The 25082-nt window shown below is 31.0% G+C and overlaps 2 protein-coding genes across 3 annotated transcripts in view; both read right to left on the bottom strand.

Annotated features, from left to right (window-relative positions):
- LOC125418468 (uncharacterized) overlaps positions 1-208 on the bottom strand; it is a 64506-nt gene extending 64298 nt beyond the window's left edge. The window contains exon 1 of the mRNA XM_048462008.1: positions 6-208. Within this exon, the coding sequence (XP_048317965.1) occupies positions 6-208 (203 nt within the window). The remainder of the gene's footprint in view (positions 1-5) is intronic.
- A 4723-nt stretch (positions 209-4931) lies between these two features.
- LOC107429081 (MADS-box protein CMB1) lies at positions 4932-11896 on the bottom strand. Of its 2 annotated transcripts, none has more exons than XM_016039732.4 (8): positions 11377-11896; positions 7711-7789; positions 7485-7546; positions 7228-7327; positions 6421-6462; positions 6288-6329; positions 5778-5908; positions 4932-5565 (listed from the first exon to the last, which is right to left on the bottom strand). In XM_016039732.4, the coding sequence occupies exons 1-8, from the start codon at positions 11559-11561 to the stop codon at positions 5478-5480; spliced, it is 729 nt and encodes a 242-aa protein (XP_015895218.1). In that variant the 5' UTR covers positions 11562-11896; the 3' UTR covers positions 4932-5477. The 2 variants fall into 2 exon arrangements, with proteins under 2 accessions (XP_015895218.1, XP_015895217.1); XM_016039731.4 differs by having other exon boundaries at positions 4932-5571; positions 11377-11894.
- Positions 11897-25082: the final 13186 nt, after the last annotated feature.

Raw genomic sequence — 25082 nt, 5'->3', positions numbered from 1 at the left:
TACACCTAGACGATATGGGATTAGGCACCACGTAGACTACCAGTGCCCCGCACATGGCCTCACTAGTCATCACAATAGACCCCTCAAGGCCCAATGTCCTTGTTAACACACTTCCGGCTGAAACAGGCTCTGATAACTTTTGTAACATCCCGCTTCCACTGAAAGACCTATCACTCTCTGCTAATGTTGTTCCCAACTTATCCGCCATACTCATTATGTGATTTTTATTTAGAAGTTCTCAGGAGGTCACCAATCTTAGGATTGCTCTCACCTAAGTAGATTAACCTCAAAGTTCTTTCGAACCCTAAAACCAACTACTTTATAAAGGCCTCAACTTTATGAGAGTGACTATTATTACACTTAAATCATCCCCCCATCTACATCCGCATCGATGTAGGATTAGACATTAGGTAGCCTGATCATCACAACCCACTCTCATTGGGTCCTAACATCCTTGCTAGTGCATTTTTTATGGAGCTCAGCGTCCTCGTTAGCACACTTTAGATTGAAACCAAGCTTTAGCCACTACACTCGATAAGGAATTTTTACTCGATAAGGAATTTTTATTCAAAGCTTCTAGGAAGGTCACCCATCTTAGGATTACTCTCGCTTGAGCACACTTAATTTCGGAGTTCTTTTGAATCCTGAAACCAATCGATTTGAAAAGGTCTCGATATTATGAGAGTCACTGTTATTACATTTGAATCATTCCCTTATGTACACCCACAATAATGTGGGATTAGAATACAGGTGGCCCAATAGTACCTTGCACTCTTCCACACTAGTCGTCACAGGGAATCTCTAATTTTATAAAGTGCTAGGGGTTTATCACAATCCATATATTATTTTAGATTTAAATCAAATATTAATTATCACTTTATCCAGAGTAGCTATCATTACATTTAAACCATCCTCCATACCACAACCAAGCAATGTAGGATTAAACATTAGATAGTCTACTAGTGCCTCCTTGTGCCCACCCACATTGGTTATCACAATCCACCATTTTTGGGACCCAGAGTCTTTGCTGGTATACTTTTGATTGGGTATATGTTTTGATATCATTTATAATACCCCGCCTCTATTGTCGGGCCTGTCACCCTACTTTAACCATTGCATTTAGTATAGAGTTTCTTATTTACGCTTCTTGGCTTAATTGTACAATTTTTTTAAATCCTAAAGCCAACCGCTTGAAAAAAGTCTCGGCTTTATGAGAGTGACTATTATTACATTTGAACCATCCTCTGTTTCATATCTGAAGGACATAGGATTAGACACTAAATAGCATGCCTTTTGCACCTACTCACACTAGTCATCATGGAATGATTTTGTGCATATTGTGATGACCAATGTGGGAGGGTATGGGGCACTAGCAAGCTACTTGATGTCCAATTGCGTATTGCTCAGGTGTAGATCAGGAGATAATTCAAAGGTAAAAATAGTTACTCTCATAATACCAAGGCCTTTTCAGAGTATTTGGCTTCAAGATTCAAAAAAACTCCAAATTAAGCATGTTCAGGCGAGAGCAAAAAAAAATAAAAATTCATACCTAATGAGGTAGCTAAATAGGAGACAATATCGGCAGAGAGTGAAAGGTCCACTAATGGAGACGGAGTGTTAAATATAATATAATATATATATATATATATATACAAAAATGATATGGTAAGAGAATTATGAAAAGAGACTATAAGGGACAACATCTACAACTGTTAGATCTACATGATTTTTGTGATCTAATAGTTGTAAATGTTTGTTACTCGCAATCTCTCTTTATAAATTGCTTACAATATCAAAAACGTATGTATACATATATACATATATATAGAGAGAGAGAGAGAACAAGACTATGTGTATGCATATTATTTGTCTGGTTATCTTCTCTCCTATTCATATGTCAAGCATAATACTAGCTTTATTTTTTTACTAAATAATATGGAATTATGTTATTTAGTTAACTTTCAATGTATTAGGTTTTATTAATTTATCAACTATCAATGTAGTGTCATATTATTTGGCATTCATTCAAAATTTGATAATATATATATATATATCAGTATTCATAGCATTAGTGACAATAAAACCATAAACTTTATAGACTATTTCATTTTCCTCTTTAAAAATGTGGTAATGTTATTTATTTCTCATGGTTTAAAACTTTAAATAGTTGAATTTGTGCATAAACTAGAGATGGTTATATTTGGCTGCTCATGTTTTTGCCCATCAGGCCATTAAGTTGAAGCTTGTATTTGGATGGAAACTGCTCTGCAATGGTTTAATGACGCATTGGATACTTGTAGTTAGATAAAATCAGTTTGCCTTTTTAAAAAAAAAAAAAAAGGTATAAATGGTTGCGTTATTACCCCGAATCCCTTCCTGCATAACATAAGAGCGTTCGGAATGGGACTAATTGAGGTACGTACATGTAAACTAATTCGGACACATCCTACCCCGTAAATATCAAAATGAAAACTTAATTTATCTGTAACATCTTTCAACAACATTAATAAATTCAATCTCTTTTGACAATTTTATATGTGCATGGTAAAGCATTGTTATTCAATATTATTGATAATAATTAACGATGTTATGAAACTAGATCTGACAACATATTTTGTTGTATCATGTATATCATGTTCATGTAAAATTTAATCCAATTTTATATGCCCACCAAGCTAGCATGTGGATATTGATAAATTTAAACCCTCTTACTAAATTATCATGTAAACTCTCAGTCAACATTTTAACATATTACATACATATATAAATTTGAAAATTCAAATTTGGCTTAACTTTTAAATGATGAAATGTTTTTTTTTTTTTTTGTTTAATCTTGTAAAATCAATATGTATATTTGGTGTTTTCAAAATATACTTAAAAAATAAAAAATCAATACATGCTTGAATAAATAAAATATTTTTTAAATAATATAACAATATAATTACAAAAATATCCTTTATACTAAATCTTACGAACTTATATTATCATATCTCAATCCGAATTGATAAATTATCGTATAAGTTCATATTATAATAGATTTTACCTGACCAATATGAACTACACATGAATAATAACAATGATTTAACCATTTCTATGTGGCTTACTAACTTGCTTTCATTTAGACATCATTTTGATATTTCAAAAATTAAAAATGAACTCTATAATACTTGTATGAAATTCATTACAACATCGTCAAATGCCACAACAAGTGAGGACTATCACCAATGTTAATTTTGTAGTTAATTGGCTGTTATTTGAATTCTTTTTTAATCGTAAATAACATTTTTTTTATACAAAATATTTTATTCGATAAAATATGACTTTTGAGTTTGGGGACTTGTACAATTTTCCTACATACATATTTAGATAATCTTCGACACCAATACGATACATATAACAAAAGTATTTAAATATTTATGTATTTGTGAATTTCGAGAGAAAACAACAAGATATAAATTAGTTAGCATATCATTGTCAATGGGCCAAGGCCCACACATCAAAGCCCGATAAATGCGGCTACATCCTGTGGTTGGGATTGTCAACGCGTAGCTGGTATGGTAAGTAAAGGAAGACAAGGAACATCACTGGGACTGTACATCGTACAAGCACGTAGCATATCCCTTCCCAGTCATTGTCTTGAAAAATTTGCCACCATGATACCACATCATCATCTCTTACTACTTCCACTAATCGTTAAAATGAAACATGCGGTAACAGGTGTAAGTCTTTGCCGCCTAGACAACATGTCTCCTAGGAGATATCTTTCAGAAAATAATTCTATATATATATATATATATATATATAATTTTATTATTGTGGGCAATGTGGCTCACCTTTTGATAGAAAACAGCAGCTCACATTTTTGATAGGAAATGCTGTTATATGAAATTGCTATTTAATTATATATAATCATGTTGATGCCATCTAGCATCTATTATATATATATATATATATATGTATGCATAACATACCAACATATTTGACATACGCTTTTAATAAGTATCATCTTGGGTCTTAAATAGGTGTATTCAATGGTGTTTAAATAATGCCCTTAACTTTTCAATACTTTTGCATCATTGAATGTAACTATTCAAAAAGTAAAATGATTTGTCAAATATCTTGATTCATCAAATACTCTTTGATTTTATGAGAATTATTTGTCTAAACAAGTTTTTTGTGTAAACATTTATTGAGGTGCATTATAACACTTGTACGATACTATGACTCACCTTATAATCTAAATCATAGCTCTTTGGAGAAGAATTATATATATAGCACAAAAATAACGGTGCTGTCAATTAATTGATTTATTAATATATAATTTGTAAGATTTATATTTCAAAATTTAGATAAATTTGTAATCGTTGCAGTAGAGTGATTTTATACAAGGAAACAATAAGTTTTGGTATTGGGCTGTCAAATACCAGGGTTACTTTGGTTCTAATTTAATAATTTCTATTTGGTCTCATTTAACAACTGAAAATTTATTTTTTCTTTTTTTTTTTTTTCAACAGTTTAACATACTACTATAAAAATAATCACACAACAAAACTCAATAACAATATGCAATAATGTTAGTGGTAAAAAATAACTTAAGACTACATATCTTAGTAGCATATTATTTTTCTTGCAGTGTTATATATATATATATATATACATATCTAAATTAAACAAATACATTTGTTTCAAATAGTATTTAGTCTATATAAGGAAATGAAAATCCCCCAATGAAAAAGAAAAACTATATGTATGAATGTACGTTGATATGCATGCATGTGTAGCAAGCTGCATGAAAAAATTGTGTGGCAAGTGAACAAGACACACAATGCTATGAACCAAACAACAATGCAAATATATACTTTATACTAAAATTACGTAAACTGTAGGAAAATATGCAACAATGCACGCGCATCCTATAATGCAAATTCCAGTAAAGCAATTAATTGATTTATTAATATACTAAAATTACATAAACTGTAGGAACAACAATGCAAATTACATATAAGCACTTTTGTCATAGAACGTACGCACGCGCACCCTATAAAATACATACATGTAAAATTACATATAATCTCAGGAACATATCTCGTAATTTATATATTTTTGAATAATATATTTCTGCAGATTTCATGCTATCTCACATGTACGCATTTTAAAGTAAAATCATATTTATAAGTTTATTAGATAATATGTGTCTGTATATATAAATATATATATATATATATATATATATATAGAAGATTCAATAATATTACACAAATTATTGTAGCTAGCTAGCTAGGCTTGTGGGTTTTATAGGTGCTGGGGAATAGATATATCACTTTCTCGACCAGTACTACTACTAGTAGTCAAATTTCTTAAAAGTTTAATTTGGGCCACCAGACACGAAGTGTAGCAGCTGCTTATTGTGTTGTATTTTCCGGACAACAATAACAAAGAAGATGAAATAAGTTTATAGTGAAATTATAATTCAAAAATCAAAGCATCCACCCAGGGAAGAACCCATTAAATTTTTGTGCTGCTGCAGATGATGTTGCTCCATGAACCTCGTCGGTAACCGCCGAACTGTAGCTACAGAACCATCCAGTTGGTTAAGAAAATGTAAACTTATAGAAAGAATTATTTAAACAGATTCGGTTTACTGCATCACTCTCACAAACACATATGGAATATTCACAGGGTCTGTTAAATATTAATCACTGACTCGCCGTATGGGATAAGAGATGTTTAATGGTTGGATTAGAAGAGAGTTTATAATTGTCAATAAAGATTATTACCTCATTTGCAATGTATTATTGCATTGTAAAGGCTCAATGAATCCCTGATCTGTTTGAGCTGGGTGGTATGTTAGACTTTGCTCCCTGCAGGCTTCCCATGATGGTTGAACAGCTGCACTACTTTCCTCCAGCTACAATTTATACAAAATTTTTATGCCAATAGAAAAGATTAGTGAATAATCACAAATATATTCTGTTCAATAGAAAAAAGAAAAAAGAAAAAAAAATCCAAAAAATCTCATCTCTAGAAGTAATTTAAGAGCTGATAAAAGAAGATTCTGATAGTTTTCCATCTGGACAAGCCTAACATGAGAATTTCTATATATATATATATATACATATGGTGAATCAAAACAAAAAAGTAAATATATTTGAACCTAGAAAGAGCCAAAAAGCAGAGATTGTCAGGAAACTAAGATTTGAAGTCTCTTTATACGTTATTACTGGCATGTCATGTTCTAGTTGGTTCTTAATTTAGAAACAAAAGTGAAAGCTGAGCAGTTGCTATACCTTCCTTCTCAAGGAGTTGTTTGTTTCCAGCAGCATTTCTTCCTGCAAAATCATTATGGTTTTGAGAATGAATCATATATTTATCAAACGGCAATAAAATTTAATTATTAGATTTCTCAACCATATTTATTACCTTTTTTTGGAGATCAGCAAGTTGATCAAGCATTAATTGTGTCTGCACACAATAATTAAGAGAAGGAGGTTAAGGATTCACTTATCCAAATATGTCACAACAGTTCATTTTGTGTTAAAGGATTATTAATTTGAATATGTACACAATTTATTAGCCATCAGAAACTGAATAACAGACTAAATAAATTTTTTAAAGCTTTTATGATGTAAAGTAGCCAATTAAGTTATAATGTAATGTCAACATAAGAATAAGAATTTCACTTCATTTTTATTTTTTCTTTTGTATTTTTTTTTTTTTTTCGGTGGCAATCTGTATAGTGGCATTTATTTTTTAATCTTAGTATTTATTTCAAATTCTCCATGTATCTACTGAAAAGTAACCATACCCATTTAACATAATAATACTAGGAGGTGGGAAAAAAAAATGGCTACATATAATAAGAAAGTGACGACTTCTTGAATATAATTTAATGGGATTAGGATCCTCAAAACCTTTTTTGTCTTCATTTAACGAATCAATGTTAAGATAAAGAACTGAAAGAGCCTAACATGTCAGTGAACAACAAAAAATGCCCAAATCAGAAATAGAAATGTTTACCACTGGTTGAACTAGCAGATATTAAAGAGAGATAAAAAGTTGTGTCAAATTTATATATATGTTATTTTTGGAGCCAAATTAGACGATGATAAATAAGACTATGGTTCCATAGAAAAATACCAGTCCAATTGTAACTCCAAATCTTTATTCCTTATAATTCAATTGGTTATAGAAACCAAGAAAGAAAATAAATAAATAAAATTGGGTTACCTTTGTTGATCTAATTTGCCTCAATGAAGCATCCATTTGATGCTCAAGCTGTTCAAGATCCTTTGTTCCCATATGCTCAATATCCTCTCCAAGAAGGTTTCTTAAAATGCATAATTAAAGATTCTATGAGCAAATCGTACTTTTTATGTAGAGATAGATACACGAAAAAACACATGATTGCAATAATGCCAAATGAAACAAGTGAGTTGTTTTAACTCACAAAATTAGTGTGGAGAAGTCCCAAGTCGAATTTTTACCTCTGTGTACTTTGCAGGAGCTCGACTTTTGCTTTTAGCTTCAAATATTCCTGGTAGTTGCTCTGCTCATAGACATGATAGCAGTTTTGACTCACTTATAAAAAATCATTTAAATAAGATTTTGCAGGATGGATGATTGAGAGAAATGATTGAATAAGAGATTAAAAGTAACGATGCACCGAGAAAGTAGGATTCATCATGAGCAGTATGAAGAGTATTGAACTACCTGGGTATCTTTTGCAGGCTGTTTCACTTCAAGGGCTCCATAGCTGCATCTATCATACCTTTCAAGGGTCTTGGCCATGCTGGAATGAAAGGCAAAACAAAATGTCTCATAGTGGTGAGAATGATCAGTAGTCTAAATAGTAAACATATATAAAAAATAAAAAAATTTGTGCTGATCATCAGAATGCTACAGTGTAATTTTCTTTGTTGGTTCTAGTTAATAAGTCCGGATAAGATAGTATTTTTTTAGAAACAAAAACAGTGTTTTATTAAATGATCATGGCCAAATTTTGGTCATTTAGAGTGTACTGTAGGGATTGGTAGTGAGCAACATCAAAACAAATCAGTATCTTACGCTTTAAGTCATTTATGAATATTGTTCGTTTTGTGGCTTCTCCTTATCATAATATTTTACTGCTCAGAACTTCCATTTTCATTTCTTACCTGTATAGCTAGAGGCATCCTTTCTAATTCATACAATTGAAAAATGACTTCTAACAATGACAATTTTGTCGGAATCATATGACAAAGTTTTAACTTGTGAGATTAAAGTGCAGAAAAGCTGTTTTTCTTATTAATATTATTATTTTAATCTTTTTTTTTTAAAAAAAAGTTCAATTCTTAAGTTAGAGCTCCATGTAAAACTTTTTTGTTTTTGTTTATGGTTTTCTATTTTTCTTTTTTGAGATTAATCATATGATGATAAAGAGAAAATAAAATAAAATAAAATAAATATATATATACATATCAAAATAAACCTCATTTTATATAGAGTTTGAAATATTTTTCAATTTAGGATAGCAAAATCATAACGTCCTTAACGAAAAAGCGATAAAAGAAAAGCAAAATCATAACGTTTACCAGACAACGGGTTATATTTTGGTTCTAAGAAGCACAAAGTGAATCCTAATATTATAGATAAACCGGAACTAATTTGCAAATCATGTTACAAAATCGGTTACCCCAAGTAAGCATTGGTCAATAAATGATGTGATTAATTATGAGGGCTTAATTGTTCAATAAATGATGTGATTAATTATGGGGGCTTAATTAAGTGAATAAATTTTAAATGGCTAAAGCAGTGGTTGAAAAAATAAAAAATGACTTGCAAAAATGATATGTATTTAAGCCAGCTAGATCTAAGAAATCACAAAATTAATTTGAGGATAACACTATTCAGAGATATCCTGCTCTATAGATTTGTTAAATAAGAGTTAAGCCAAATCTCCATGTTCAAAATGTCGTTAAAACCAGACAGGACTCACATTAGAAGCTAGCCAATGCCAATGCCAATTTGTGACTCAGGAATCTTTTGCGAAAGCTAACCTATTGGCTAGCTCTAAACAGAAGTTTATGAATTAAAGTAAGATGCTTAAAGCACATAGTATATAGAACTGGACCCAAGTCAACCACCAACTTAGTGTACAATCTATTCTAAGGAAATTCTATATATTTATTGGTAAATTTGTCTTGTCACAACCACAAACTTGGAAAAATACAAAATGCCCATTTGCATAAGTGGAGCATACCATACATTAGTCACTCTTCCAAATCAAACTCAAAATCTGTGTTTAGGGTAATAGTTAAGCTTAAATACATCTGAATCCTATATTACAAAACAAGTGGCTTGGATTATGTTTTCAGCATTTTGAAAAGGCAAACTTGTGCTGACTTTTCAGCGACCAATCATCTCAAGGAAGAGAAAGAAAGTTTGCTATGGAATGGTAATATATGAGCAAACATGTTTGAATTGATGCTTCTAAATAGTCCACTTTAATTAGAAACTAAATTTGCAAAAATTAAGTGCGAAAAATATTGTAACCGTGAAGATTCTAATTAAGATGTCAAACCATAACTCCTGACAAGTTTACCTTGTGGACTTGAATTCCTAATTTTCAGTTTAGTAAAACTTATTTGTTAACACAAGATCACAAGCTAGTGCCCCCAAATATAGCCCTTTTTAAAGAACAAACACTAGTGAAACAAGGATCCCAAATTGGTCCACTGAAATTTTGGAACATAAGACACCAGAAACACGGAAGAATATAATATAAGATCGTGTAAGCTAACAAAATGTATGAGAGAAAAAAGCTCTACGGTATGTAGAATTTTGAGTTGTCTGAACTTATTTTATCCCATAGCTAAGAGCTCCAAACAACAAAAAAGTGCATCAAAGGCTATGGATTTCTTATACTACTGTTGTTTCATGATGGTAATGGTTGCTTTCAGGTAACTCGATTTGGACATCTATTCAGATTGCAAAATTGCTTCTGGATCAAGGTGTTTAAGCATGCATGATAAAAGTTTGAACGGAACAAATATCAGTTACTTTTGCCTGTACAGCAAAATTTTGGTGGATCTTTAGAAAATGATATAGACATTAGATATGCAAATCTCAAAGCAGTTGTGGGTCCACATATAATACAAAAAGAACAACAGACAATTGTCATATGTTTGAGATTGCCCAGGGTAGGAGAATGGGAAAAGGATATTAAAGCTAAAAACTAACACTTTAGAAAACTTGATGGTAAAGATATTAATTAAGGAGAGCCTTCCTCCTATAGTACGTAAAGCATACAAAACTGAAAGGCTAAAACGTAGTTCCTTTGGGAAAATAAGATGTTGAAAACTTGAAAAGAGAAGCATTATTCCTTTTAGTCAGCATATATATGAACATTAAGTTCTAAAATAGCTAGAGAAGTTTAAAAAAAAAAAACAAAAATACACAATATATAAAAAAAAATTGAAAAAACAACAACAACAACAACAACAAAAGGCTTAAATTTGTTTGGAATAGAAAAAGGTTAATTTAGCTGGAGGGAGAGCAGAACATGCCTTGTTCACATCACTACTAGAAATTCTAATAAGAGCTAATTTTTTAAATTACCACACATCCCAACAGCGCTACATCTGATCTTCAGCTTTATTATTGTATACTTTAAGGGGGAAAAAAAAATTAAATAACATAAAATAAAACTACATGTTCTCCAAATCAAAACTGCAAGTGATAAACTAGCAGCTTAATAGTGGATTGAACCCATTATATATGGCCAGTACTTGCACCGAAGTATTAATTAATAAGTGAAAGTGTTTCAGCTTTAAGGCCAAAGGACCAAGCTTTTAACTTTTTAATTTATACCATGGACTTAGTCAATTTGCAATAATCCACTGTTTGAGTAGGCAATAGGATAATCTAAAGACCAGGGAAACCACTTTTAATCGCTTATTATTAAATTTCTTCTTGCAAGTTACGGAAATTAGGAATACAACAAAACAAAAAAATCTGGGAAAATGATAGCTCGATCTTGTCGGTTCATGACATTGATGAGTGAAAAAAGTAAAAGTATAGTAGTTAAGAAAAAACAAGTAAAATAAAAGTTTAAAAAAAAAAATCATTAGAACCCATTTCAAGTTCCGATCTAAAGAACAAGCATAATTAAGGAAGGAAATAGTCTTCCAAATTAACAGGCATCTTCATTTCTCTTCAAACTGGAAACAAAACCAATTTAAGAACCCAAAGAAATGGTACCAATTAATTGACAGTCAACGCCAATTAAAGAAAAAAAAATAAAAAAACAAACAAACAAACAAAGAAAACTGAAAACTAGTAGAAAGAGAAAGAAACCCACATTAAGAAAATGAGAGAAAATCTGAGAAATAGGGGTACCTATGACCGCTGCAGAACTCATAGAGCTTGCCACGGTTGGAGAAGATGATAAGAGCAACCTCAGATTCACATAGAACTGAGAGCTCATAGGCCTTCTTTAGCAACCCATTCCTTCTTTTCGCAAAAGTTACTTGTCGATTTATCTTGTTCTCAATCCTCTTCAGCTCCACCTTACCTCTCCCCATTAAATATATTATCTATATTATAACTGTTATATATATATATATATATATATATGTATAAATTTTCAGAGTTTTTTTAACCAAAACCTTTTTTTAACCAAAACCGTGACTATATATGTAATAGAAAGAGAAAGAGAAAAAATAAAGATATATATGTATATATATATATATATATCTGTGTGTGTGTCTTGGTATTCCTCTTCTTCCTCCACCTCCTGCGCTACAATTCTGTTTAGGGTAAGTTTTGTCTCTGTTTTATGAGTAGGTACATGTAAAAGTCTTATTAATAATTTTTGTACTTTGAGAGAGAGAGAGAGAGAGAGAGAGAGAGAGAGAGAGAGAAAGAGAGAGAAGTCTCTGTTAGGTATTTTTGTTATCTTCTTCGTGGGTATTTCTTAAATGAGCTTTTAAAATACTATGGAAACTAGAAAATACATGTTGCAAATACCCAGTTTTTATTTTTTTTACTTTTATTTTTTTTTTATAATTTGTTTTGACTATCTTTTACTACAAAATGACCGTCTGCAAATCTGCCATACGTCAAGTCTAATCTTTGAGACATTCCTGAAAGACTTACTTTAAGTTTCTACGTGTCGACTGGACAATGGTGAGAATACTGGTACACTCATAAAAAAATAAAAAAAATAAAAAAAAACTCGCTTTCAAATGTTTTGACCGTTTTACCCTTTCTTAGATTTTTAACATCATATGTACCCCTTCCTGTTTACGTTTATTTCAAACACTATAATTTCAAACAATCCAAAAACATCTTTTAAGTATTTAGCTTTTATTTAAAAAATCTTTTTCTCTTATTTAGTATTACAAAATAACTTAAATACTTTTGTAATTGAAAAACCCACTTAATAATTAGTTATACATTTAATATCATATACATACTTTTATTTATTAATATTTTCACAAATACCATTATAATAAAAAATATATATTACTTATTTAATTTTATTAATTTACTATTCTAATATTTTATTACATTATTTTAATTTTAATACATATTTTCCATTTTCTACCCTATACAAATAGAGAAAATATTGTACATTTTAACTTTTTTACAACTTATTTATCTCCTTTTTTATTTATTTTTTTATGAGTGGTTTTTTTTTTACAATTCCAAAAAAATTCTTCACAGTTTCATTCTTTATATATTACTACTTAAATGTATAAAAAATATAAAATTAGTTAATACAATATTATTTATTTCTGAAATATTTCTAATTCATATCATCCCAAAATTATATATCTCTTACAAATAAAAATTAGTTTTACAATTCTAAAATAACTATATACAGTCTTATAAAAATTAATTTCAATAAAATATTCTTATTCTCTTCTTTCTTATTTCTCATTTTGAATTAGGATTGATTTTTTTTTATTATTCTTTCTTATTTTATTAATGATATAAAAGGTTATTTATTTGAAGGCAAAAAACCAACGAACAATGAAGCGTACTGGAGATCGGGATTGACATGACCATTTTTCAAGATAATTGCTCTTTTCAAGACCAAAAAATTTTATTATTATTTTTCCATCTCATTTTTCAAGACAATTCCGTTATCTATATCTTTTTCATCTTGCAATTTTTTTACATTCAATTACATATAAATTATCAATGAATAAAAAAAAAATTGGCATATTTCATAATGTACAGTATTAAATATCTATATATGCATACAATGTTCGATAGATAAAAACTAAACATTTTAATAATGTTCGGATGGACGCTTCTGAACAATTAAAAAATATTTAATTTTAAACTTCGGCTAATAGACAAATTGTAAACATCTTAATAATGATCGGATGAATGCTTCTGAATAATTAAAAAATATTTAGTTTTAAACTTCTAAATAAAAGATGAATTTTAATATATCAGGATCAAATATAAAAGTGTTGTTCTGACATGATCATTGGTAAGCGATAAAATAAAAAAAAAAAAAGAAATCTAAACTAAAACAATCATCACAGTATAAAAAAAAAATAAAGAAAAAGCTAAATTCATCTTACTGTTTCATATTTTTAAGCTTTCATAATTTGTAAATAATTTTTGTATCTGCAATCCTAATTTTTAATGAAGTATAAATTAGATGAATATATTTATCATATTAGTTTAGAGGAAGAATGAGACTGTATAAAAAAATTATTTAGATAGATTTAATTAACAAATGTCTTTAATAGTAATTTTAAATAGGGATAAAAATATAAATCAATAATGAAACTATGTAGAATCCAAATGATAATGTAACTAAAATTACTCTTTTTTTACTCTCCTTCTTTCAACTTATTGGCACTTTCTTTTAACTTATTTTTTTTCACTAATTATTATTATTAGTACTACAGGTCCTTAAACTATATTAAAATCTACAAATTGGTCTCAAAACCTTTTTTCTTCGGAAGTTGGTTCCCAAATTTGCATTTTCTTAACACTTTCATCATTTTCTTCATTTCTATCATACTTGGCTTGTTAAATGCAACCAATTAATGCACATGAAGACCTTTAAGGGGCATTTATAGTATTTTCACATCACACTCTTCATCTTTAAAAATTTTTAAAAATAAATAATAATTAATAAATGAAAATTGGTCAAAGAGCAGAGACAAGGATAGAGAATAGTCTTATTGTTCAACTAAATTTTTTTCTCCACAAACAAACATGCAACCACCATAACCTGTCTTCCCAGAATCCATGTTATCAATAGCACCTACACCTTTTCATCCAAAATCCACCTCAAATTCAATCCCATTTCCAAATCCAGCAATCTCACTCTCTTCCTCAACTCCCCCAAACACATAACCAACCTTAAAAAACCTGCCATGCACCATAATTTGATGCTTTTCACCAGGATCATCAAAGAAATAGGCCAAATTAGGTATAAATGATGGGTTGATGGATAATATATTCCATAACAAAAAAAAAATTCAAAATTAATAGAAAATGGATAGAAGCAAAATAAAGGAACTATTCATCTCTAGAAAGATGACAATGGGTTTCTTATCTGCAGTTGTAATTTTTTTACCATATTACAGAACCATAAAAGATTCCACACATCTTTTATAAAAAAAAATTAAAAAATTAAAAAAAAAAAACTTTATATGGTTCAAATCCAAACCAATCAAAACCATGCTCCACAACCACAATCAATTTTCATATGTGCACAGGGCAAGATATGTTAAGGATCATATGACTAACGATGTCGTCATGATCATCAACCAAGTGTTTCAATTCATCATCAACCGCAAGGTGAAATAATTGTGTTGAGCTAGACATTAAGCAAGTCATTTCTAGCAGGAGACCTTATTAAAGGAGAGTTTAGGCTGCTGAACTCACTACAATGGCTGGCTCTAATGGTAGTGATAGCAATAAAGACTTAACGGGAAGAGCCATTGGGTGAAAATTGAAAGAAATTTATGGTGGGTTTGGAGAGAAATTTTTGATACTTTATAGCTTAAATAAAGTGTAAGGATGAATTAAGGGGGAAATCAATGGCTGACTATGGCTTAAAGTAAGTGGGAAGAGAAAAAGAGACAATGTTAGGGACTTACGATGATAATAAAGGTTTGTAGTTTTATTTTTTATTTGTTATTTTTATTTTTTTATTTTATTTTTTAGAGTGAACAATAATGTGAAAGACCATAAATGTAACACCCCACACTGAAGTATACAGAAAATTTTCATGCGTTGATCAAGCTTGACTAGAGGTGATTGAGTTTAACCAAGTGGAGTTGACTTGTTGCTACGAGAGAAATTTCTCTTGGACCGAGGCACCATAGCAAAATACGCATTGATCCAAGTTTATGGACTAGAAGTAAAACAAAATAGGAGCTGCGATTAAAAGGTTATGGTCGAAAAAAATTACAGTCCAAACTGATCAAGCGAGCCCGAATTTGACTTATGTACCATTGTATAATACTCATCAATATGAATTCATAGACTAGCATTACACTTAATATAGACATATGGTTGAAAATCTGTGAACCTGTAAAATTTTATTTATTTTGTGGGGACTGACTTTATAGGGTATATTTTATGACACATGTACCACATGTCACTTCCCAGCCAATCCCGTGAGTGCACGATCGCACCACGAGTGCCATTTTATTAGGCCACCTAGTAGGAGAGAGAGAGAGAAGAAAGAAGGGAGAGAGAAAGAAAGACCACTGCTAGCCATTGTAATTTCACCCATCTCCAGCTGCTAACAAACCACACGCACCACCCACTGTGTAGGCTGCTTCAAAATTGATCGGCTGCCAAAAATCCTTAGCGAGATCATCGATGATGCACCGGGATCGGGTAGCTTTAGCCAATAGTGGTTGTTGGCTTTGCGGGTCGATTTCTATCTCTTTAGCCACCATTTTGCCTCACTACCACCACCATTGTGTTACCGATTCAAAAATCGACCTCCCTTTAAATTCTCTTGGATGGTAGACATCAATGCATCGGCACCAAAGATTTTTTTGGGTGACGACAATGGTTTATCAGTTTCCTAACTCCAGCGAGTTTCCAGTCAATCCACCACCCCTTTTCCACCAATTTTAACCATCTGAACCCAAATCCAAGGTGTAACACCCTATTTCCATTAACAAAGCTATCAATCTCTACCGGTATTGTTTCCAATTTAGCCATCGCACTCATTATGGGGTTTTTTTATTCAAAGCGTTCCAAAACGTTATCAGTCCTAGGATTGCTCTCACCTACACACAATTAACTACGAAGTTCTTTTAAACCCTAAAGCCAACCGTTTTAAAAAGGCCTTGGCATTATGAAAGTAACTATCGTTACATTTAAACCATCTTTTGATCCATACCCAGACGATGTGAGATTAGATGCCAGATAGTCGGCCAGTGCCCTATACTTACTCAACTTGGTCGCCACAATCCTCCCCTTTAAGGCCTAGCCTTCTCGTTTGCACACTTTCGATTAGATACAGGCTCTGATACCATTTGCAACATCCTACTTCCACCAGTGGGCCTATCGCTATCTACCAATTTTATCCCCTATTTAACCAACGCACTTGATACCAGATTTTTTTTTTCAGAACTTCTCAAGAGGTCATCCATTATAAAATTGCTCTCACTTGAGCAAGCTTAACTTTGGAGTTCTTTCGAACCCTTAATCCAGCCGCTCTGAAAATACATCAGTGTTATTAAAGTGACTATCATTACATTTGAATAATTCCTTAATCCACACCTGGGCAATGTGGAATTGGACACCAAATAGCCTACCAAATCTCTGTATCTACCCAGACTAGTCATCACAATAGGTTTGATTAGCTCAATTCGAGCTAGATCGCGAGATACAGTGTAGTAAGTTAATCGGGTCTTCCCAGCATGAACGTGGCCACCACCAACTAGATCTCTGATTGGTAAGACCTAATTCGTGATCCCTACACTCTAAGCTTCGTTTTGGTACATAAATTATTAGTTTTAGTCAAGATTTGTGTTAGCTTCCCCGTATAATTTGTGTGTAAAATACCAGATAAAAATATTATTTTAATCAGTATTGTATTTTTTATTAATATTTTAGGCACCTATTTAACCCAGAGACCGATCCCATGGAAGATCTAGAGTAACTCATGTATTCAAGTGAGTCGTACACCTTTCCAATGTATTTTTCAAGCATTAAATTTGTGTTATTTATATTGTTTTAATTTTTGTAAAATTATATGGTGCAAATAAATTAAAGAAAAATGATAATTATTTTTATTTTTGTGAAATAATGGTTTTCTTATATTTATTTTGTAAAAATGGTAATTTAAGTTTGAATAATAAATTGTTTCATACAAATATATATCTATATATATATATATATGAGTATATATGTTTATGTAGAAAAGATATTTTCTTAAAGACCATGGATTTTATAATTATGGTTTAAATCAAATTAGGTAAATTGCATGGGTTTCGTTAAATATTTTAGAACCCGTATTTTTTTTATAAAAATTCAATATTATGATATATTTGTTCACTTTTACTGTTTTAGATGTCCCATACAATATTGGTATTTTGTATTGTATATCCATTATTTAACACAAGTATTATTTAGTCATCCTACGAGAACTAAGTGAGATAAGGTCGGCAAGTATTTTGCACAGTGAATATGACCATATGATGACAGGTTATTAGCATCGACACCTTAAAACACCAAGATGTTTGATTGCATGTATTTATGTTTATCTCCTTGCCAGCGGATGCTTGGGATGCTAATTGCCCCTTGACACCAGTTGGTATATGGGCATAGTGCATCAAGTAAATACCTATTACATATTTTAAAAATATTTTAAAAAATATATATTTTTTATTTATTTAAATATGGTTTTAAATTATTTAATTACTATTCTATAAATTATTAAATTTGTTAAATATAATATTTATTATATCATATTATTGTATTTTACCTTTACCCTAAATTATTCATAATTAAATTTAAATGAATATTTTTGGGACGTTTTCTTAAGCAATGTTTTGTCCTATTTTAAGTTCATCTTAATTTTAATTTTATTTTATTTACCATAAATTTATATTTATTTTTATAATTATATTTTTCTTTATTTTTTTTTTAAATTTTTTACACCACTATTTAAATTTTTGGGGAAATGGGTTTTGTGAAAAATGATTTTGAAAAGGGGACCCTTTTAAATTTAGTAAATTAGTAAGGGCTTTTGAGAGAAAAATCATATTTCTAAATTTTAAATTCTTACTTTCCTAATTACCTATTTATTTATTTATTTTATATACTTAATTATTTATTTATTCACTTATTTATTTACTCATGTACTTGCTTATTCCATTTTGTTCATTTATTTATTCAAATATTTATTTTTATTATCTATCTTTATTTATATAGTAATATTATTGTTAGTAATTAGAGGGATGCCACTCACTGAGATGTTTAACATCTCATTAATCTTCTTGTTTTTAAATTTGTTTGCCTAGGTTCAGGTGACTAGTGGATTTGGTCGTCCGGGATGCAAGCTTGTGAGTTGTCTTCTTCCATTGCTGTAATTGAAGTAGAACGTTTCTTCCTCCATATTCCTGTATTTTTTATTATTATTACTTTTGCATTTATGCTACTTTTGTTTCTTAAACTAAATTCTTAAAATGCTCTACTACTAAATTATGGGTGTGGAAATTTTTATAATTATTATTGTTGTTGTTGTTTTTTTACTTATTAATTTTGTGCCTTTCTTTTATTTTTGGGGTGTTGAAACCTTATCGGAAATTTGTGTTGTAAGGTGAGAAAAATAAGATGGTTGTATTGTTAAAGTGTGTTTTTTTGTGCTGGAATTTCTGAGGTAAGTCTAACCCTTAGGGAAGATACTATCAGATTTTTTATAGAACTTTTAATGGGATTTTCCCATATTTAGGGCTAGCCTAGAGTTCTGATTGGAGGTCCTTAGAGGATGCTGACAATTTTGTCATCAAAGTTATAGATTCTTGTATTCTTAAAGGGTTGTGCATTGTTGTATGTCCCATATATTGGTTATCCTTCTGTTTTAACATTGTTGAAGTATCTTTTTCTAAATCTTTATTTTACTTCTCTAGAATCTACTACAATGCCCAGGCAGGGTATACACAATTCTTTCTAAAAGTATGTCAACCTTCAGAAACCTAGTCACACAGTTGACCCTAGCTTTAGGAAATACAAACTATACTGGATACACCATGGATCAATTGCAATGAAGGAATGCTATATCCTGACAAAGATTAAGTTAGAATAGCAAACTTCATGCTAAGGAATGATGCCAAGAAAGGGTAGAGGACAGAAAAGATGAGGAGATATCATACTTGGGAGCAATTCAAGAATTCCTTTACCATAGAATATTTCCCTCTTACTTTTTGTGAGTCTTAAAGAAGAGAATTTGAGAGGCTGCACTAAGAAAATATGACAGTTTTTGCGTACGAAAGGAAGTTTCATGAGTTATCCGAGTTCTGTGCACACTTGTTTTTGGATGATGTAAGCAAGAAGACAATGTTTGTTAATGGCCTGAATGAGAATATATAGCCTTGAATATCTCTGGAGCAATATACTCGACTTAACAGTCTATAAGAGATACAACGCTTAAAGTGAAAAGGCAGAACTTGATTTTAGGATACTTAGTTGGGAGTCCCTAACAAAGGGTCTTCAAAAAGGAGTCATAGTTTGGGTTCTTCTAGTAGCAGTGGACTAAGCCCTCAAGGTAACTAACTTGACATGGCGAGGCCATCATTTCTAGTAGATAGCCTAACATTTGATAAGTGACAGTGCTAGTTCTTTCCAAAGATTCAACTTTGGAGGCAATTCTAGACAAGCTTGTAAAATTTGTGGCAAGTCAAACAATTGGCCATGCGAGTGGGATGGTGCATATTTTCATTATGAACAATCTACCAGATGAAAAGAGATTGCCCTACCTTCATGATGATGTCGGAGCATTAGGATCAAGCCTACAAGCTCAATGGGCCAGTGGTTACAAAGGTTAGAGTTCCCAAGCAAGCCAAGTTACGAATGGTTCATCCTGGTTAGTGCAACAGTTTGAAGGACCAAGTAAAGGTAGAAGACAAAGGCCACAAATGCACAGGTCCAAGCCAAGGGTTTTCTATGATACAACAGTAAGCCTTAGCTACACCCGATATGGTAACAAGTACTTTGAATATTTTTTTATAACAATGCACTTTTTCTTATAGATCCAAGGTCCTTTATCTCGGGAGAGTTTATAACCCTAGTTAGGATAACTCCAATTCCTTTAGGGTATCAATTAGAGATCACCACACTTACAAGAGAGTCATTGTGGCCTAGCCAAATGCTTAAGGGTTGCCTTTTCTGCATTGAAGACCAAATGATGGAAGCAAACCTAATTTTGCTGGATCTTTTTAGGTTAAATGTGATTCTAGGCATTGATTGGCTTTTTGCAAATCATGCTTATGTGGATTTCTACAAGAAGGAAGTGATATTTAGGTAACCAGGCTTACTAGAGGTGGTGTTCCACAGGGAGTACAAAAGATCTTCACTTGAGTTAATTTGTACCCTTATTATTAGATGTTTGCTTAAGAAGGTTGCAAAAGGTATCTTACACATGTAATTCATACCTGAGTGCATGGGATAAGGTTGGAGGATGTGCCGGTGGTGAGAGACTTTTCGAATGTATGTACGAAGAGTTACCAAGGTTATCATTGGAGAGGGAAATCGATTTTGCTATTGATTTGGTCTTGAGCATGTTCCTATTTCCTTACCACCATATCCAATGGCACATATAGAATGAAAGGAGTTAAATGTTCAATTGCAATAATTGGTAGATGAGGGTTTTATCAAGCCTAGCATATCACATTAGGGAGCACCAATTCTATTTGTAAAAAGGAAAGAGGGTACCCTAAGATTGTGTATTGACTACAATCAATTTAATAAAGTTACCATTCATACATGTTACTAAGGATCGATGACCTGTTTGATCAACTCTAGGATGCCAAGGTATATTCCAAGATTGATTTAATGTTTAAATACCATCAGTTAAGGATCAACGAATTGGACATCCTTAGATGTGGTACAGGCACTAAAGTTCCTAAAGATATCGTTTAGACTTACTAATACTCCAACGGCTTTCATGGACTTACGAATTATGTATTTTGTTCATACTTAGACCAGTTTATCATCGTATGCATAAATGATATCCTAGTCTATTAAAAAAGTAGAGAAAAGCACACGAAACATTTAAAGAGAGTGCTATAAACCTTAAAGCAGTATCAACTCTATGCCAAATTTAGCAAGTGTGAATTTTTAACTGAATGGAGTGGGTTTCCTCAGCCATATAGTATCAGCAGATGATATTTACATAGATTTCGAGAAAGTGAGAATTGTGTTGAATTGGGAGCACCCTACCTCAGTGATGGAAGTATGAAATTTCCTTGACCTAATAGGACACTATCAATGTTTTGTTGAAGGATTCTCTAAGGTAGCGGGGACACTGACTATCTAACCCAGAAAGGGATGAGGTTTAAATGGATATATAGATGCGAGCGGAGTTTCCATGAACTAAACAAAAGGTTGACATCCACTCATATTTTAACTCTACCAAGTTTTGACGTCTACTGTGATGCGTCCCATCAAGTATTAGGTTGTGTATTGATGTAGAACCAAAAGTTAGTTGCTTATGCTTCGCAACAATTGAAAAAGCATGAACTAAATTAGCCGATGCATGATTTGGAGATTGGTGTGGTAGTTTTTGCCCTGAAGACTTAAAGGCATTATCTGTATGGAGCCACAAGCTAAATCAATACTGACCATAAAAGCCTCAAGTATATTTTCACTCAAAGAGAGTTAAATATGAGGCAGAGAAAGTTGATGGAGCTATTGACAGACTATGATTGCCTGATCAATTACCACTCATGAAAGGCTAATGTGGTAGCTGACATTTTAAGTAAGAAAGCTACTAGATCCTTAACCTATGTTGAGTCTGTCCAATTTCCTCTGATAGTCGAGCTGAAGAAGATGGGATCAGTAATACATATGCATCTTCTGGAGTACTCCTATCAAGTTTTCATATACGACCAATTCTAGTGGGTAGCAATTTAAAAGTCCAAATGGAAGACCCCAACTGAGAATAATTAAAAGTAAGGTGGAAGAAGGACTCAACCCAGAGTTCTCGGTCAAAGGGATAGAGCCCCAATGTTCAAGGGCAGACTTTGTATTCTCGATGTACTAGAGCTTAAAATGGAGATCTTGGAGGGAGTACATAGTTTGATATTCGATGCATTCAGGAAAAACTAAGATGTATTAAACATTGGCAAAGTACTATTAGTAGATTAGCATGAAAAGAGAAGTTACGAAATTCATATCAAAGTGTCTAATTTGTCAACAAATAAAAGGGGAAAAGTAGAAGCCTTAAGGATAACTCTAACCTTTCAAATTTAATGAATTAGTGAGGGTTTTGAGAGAAAATCATATTTCTAAATAATTTCTTAAACTTCTAAATTTTAAATTCTTTCTTTCCTAATTACCTATTTATTTATCTTATATACTTAAATTATTTATTTATTCACTTATTTATTTACTAAATTATTTATTTTATATATTATTTACTAAATTTCCTAAATTATTTATTTTATATATTTACTCAATTCTTTGCTTATTCCATTTTCTTTATTTATTTATTCAAATATTTATTTTTACCATCTATCTATATTTATATAATAATATTATTGTTAGTAATTAGATATGACTGTCATTCAATGGGATATTTAGCATCTCATTAATTTTCCTGTGTTGAAATTCATTCCCCTATGTATAGGTGACTAGTGGAATTGATTGTCCGGGGTGCAAGCTATTTAGTTGTCTTCTTCTGTTGCTGTAATCGAAGTAGAACATTTCTTCCTTCATATACTTGTACTTTTTTTTTCTTATTATTACTTTTGCGTTTATGCTACTTTTGTTTCTTAAACTAAATTCTTATAATGCTCTGGTACTAAGTTATAATGTGGCACTTCTTTAATTATAGTTGTTGTCATTTTTGGAATGCTGCATTCTTATGGAAAATTTGTGTAACAAAATGGGAGGAATAAAGCGGTTATATTGTTGGAGTGTGTTTTCTAAGTAGGGATTATTGGGGTATGTTCTACCCTAAGAAGAGATACTATGGGATTTTTTGTAGAACTTACAATAGAGTTTTCCCCTAATCAGGACTAGCCTAGGGTTTTGATAGGAGGTCCTGAGAGGATCCTGGCAATAAATGCCCACCAAAATGTGTTGACATGAATCAAGCTTGTGTATAGTAGGCTAAATATGACAAAAATGAAGAAAAGATGAACAGTGTTAACAAAATACAAGTTTGGGGATGAATTTGCCAAAAAAATAGTTTTAGGCCCAATTTGTGAATTTCGATATAGTTTAGGGATCCGCAATGTTAAGAATGCCTTTTTTTATTTTTGTTATTGATCCAATTTATGTATAACGATAGGAAATAGATAATATATAAGAAAATCTAGAAAATTAAATTAAATTAAATAATGGATAACCTATCAAAAAACTTCTAAAAACAAATGGAAATCAGCCACAAAATTTTCTTATCCAATTGACATCAATCACAAACAAAAACAAAGAAGAAAATAAAAAAAAAATTGTTCTTAGTACCAACAAAGTCCCACAATTCCCTGATTTATCGGTGCTTTAGATTACAAACCTACGATCCCACTAAATTTTTCACCCAAAGTATGGAAGAACATAAATAAATAGCAAAAAAGAATTCAAGATCTCAAAAATAACAAAAAAAAAATTTGGGAAAAAAAAAAGGAAAAAAGTTCTATAATGTAGGTCCATATAGGTCCGACAACTTGGCTTTAAGACCCCCCAAGATGAAACTGATTTCCTTAGCAGCTGCATGGAAAACAAATACTTGCGAAGGAGGATTGATTACCAATTACCAAATTTTCTAAAATTAAATAGTAATAACAAAAAATGACTAATTATCAATTACCAACTAGGATTGTTGTTGGATTTGCAAACTTGGGAAAAGAAAAGAAAAAGAGAAGAAAATTACATGGAAAGAAGAAGGCCACACTCAAAGGAATGTCTTCTGATTGAGCAACATAACCTTTGAAAGTTTTGGTATCTTTTGGTTGTAGATCTACATATCGATATGATTCTACTAATTTTTAGAGATATCACTTTTGCATCTGGATATATATATATATATATATATATATATATATATATATATATATATATATATATATATATATATAAAATAATAAAAAATAAAAGTAAAAAACAATCCAAATCTATTAAAAAAACACAAAACTTGATTAACCTAGAAAAAAAATTGAAAATATGTTAACAAAAACAAAATTATTAAGGGTTGTTTTTCTTTTCTTTTCTTTTTCTGATCCAACGTAAAGTGTGAATTCCAAACATTAAAGTGCCCCATCTTCCTCTTTTACACCTTAGACTGGAAGAAGAATAAGAATCACCCCCCAAAAAAGTAAATAGAACCCAAAATATATATATATATATATAGGAAGAAGAAGATAAGGATACCTTAAAAAAAATAAAAACTAAGCCCAGCAATCATGGGTTACATTTTTTTTCCTTTTATTTTTCTTCTTTCTTATATTTTTATAGTATATTTCACCTTTTCCAAAACATATAAAACAAAAATATCCTCTTTCAAATTTCTAGAAAATGTTTAATAACTATTTGATCTTTTTTTCAATTAAATTTAATAGAAATCAGCTAAAAACAGGGAGTGTTTTTGAATTATTTCAAACCACCGAGTTGCAACACCCCGATTTAAGAAATTATCTCGAATTTGAATTTTTGACCAAGGTTAATCAGGATTGACCAAGTAATTCTCATAGTTGACTTTTTACTGTGGATGGAATTTTATGCTGATTGAGGCACCATTGTGAATTACTCATTGACACGAGTCCATAAACTAGTAGTATGCCAAAATTGGAGTTAAAAGTAGAAAGGTATGGTCAAAACAACATGTGATCCGAACATATCAGTGAGCTCGGAGTTGACTTTTTATTTATATGGATTTTGATGTT

This window comes from Ziziphus jujuba, chromosome 12 (genome assembly GCF_031755915.1).
Source record: "Ziziphus jujuba cultivar Dongzao chromosome 12, ASM3175591v1".
NCBI lineage: Eukaryota > Viridiplantae > Streptophyta > Magnoliopsida > Rosales > Rhamnaceae > Ziziphus > Ziziphus jujuba.
Note: the sequence above shows the minus strand (reverse complement) of the source record. Positions and strands in the feature narration are given on the sequence as shown.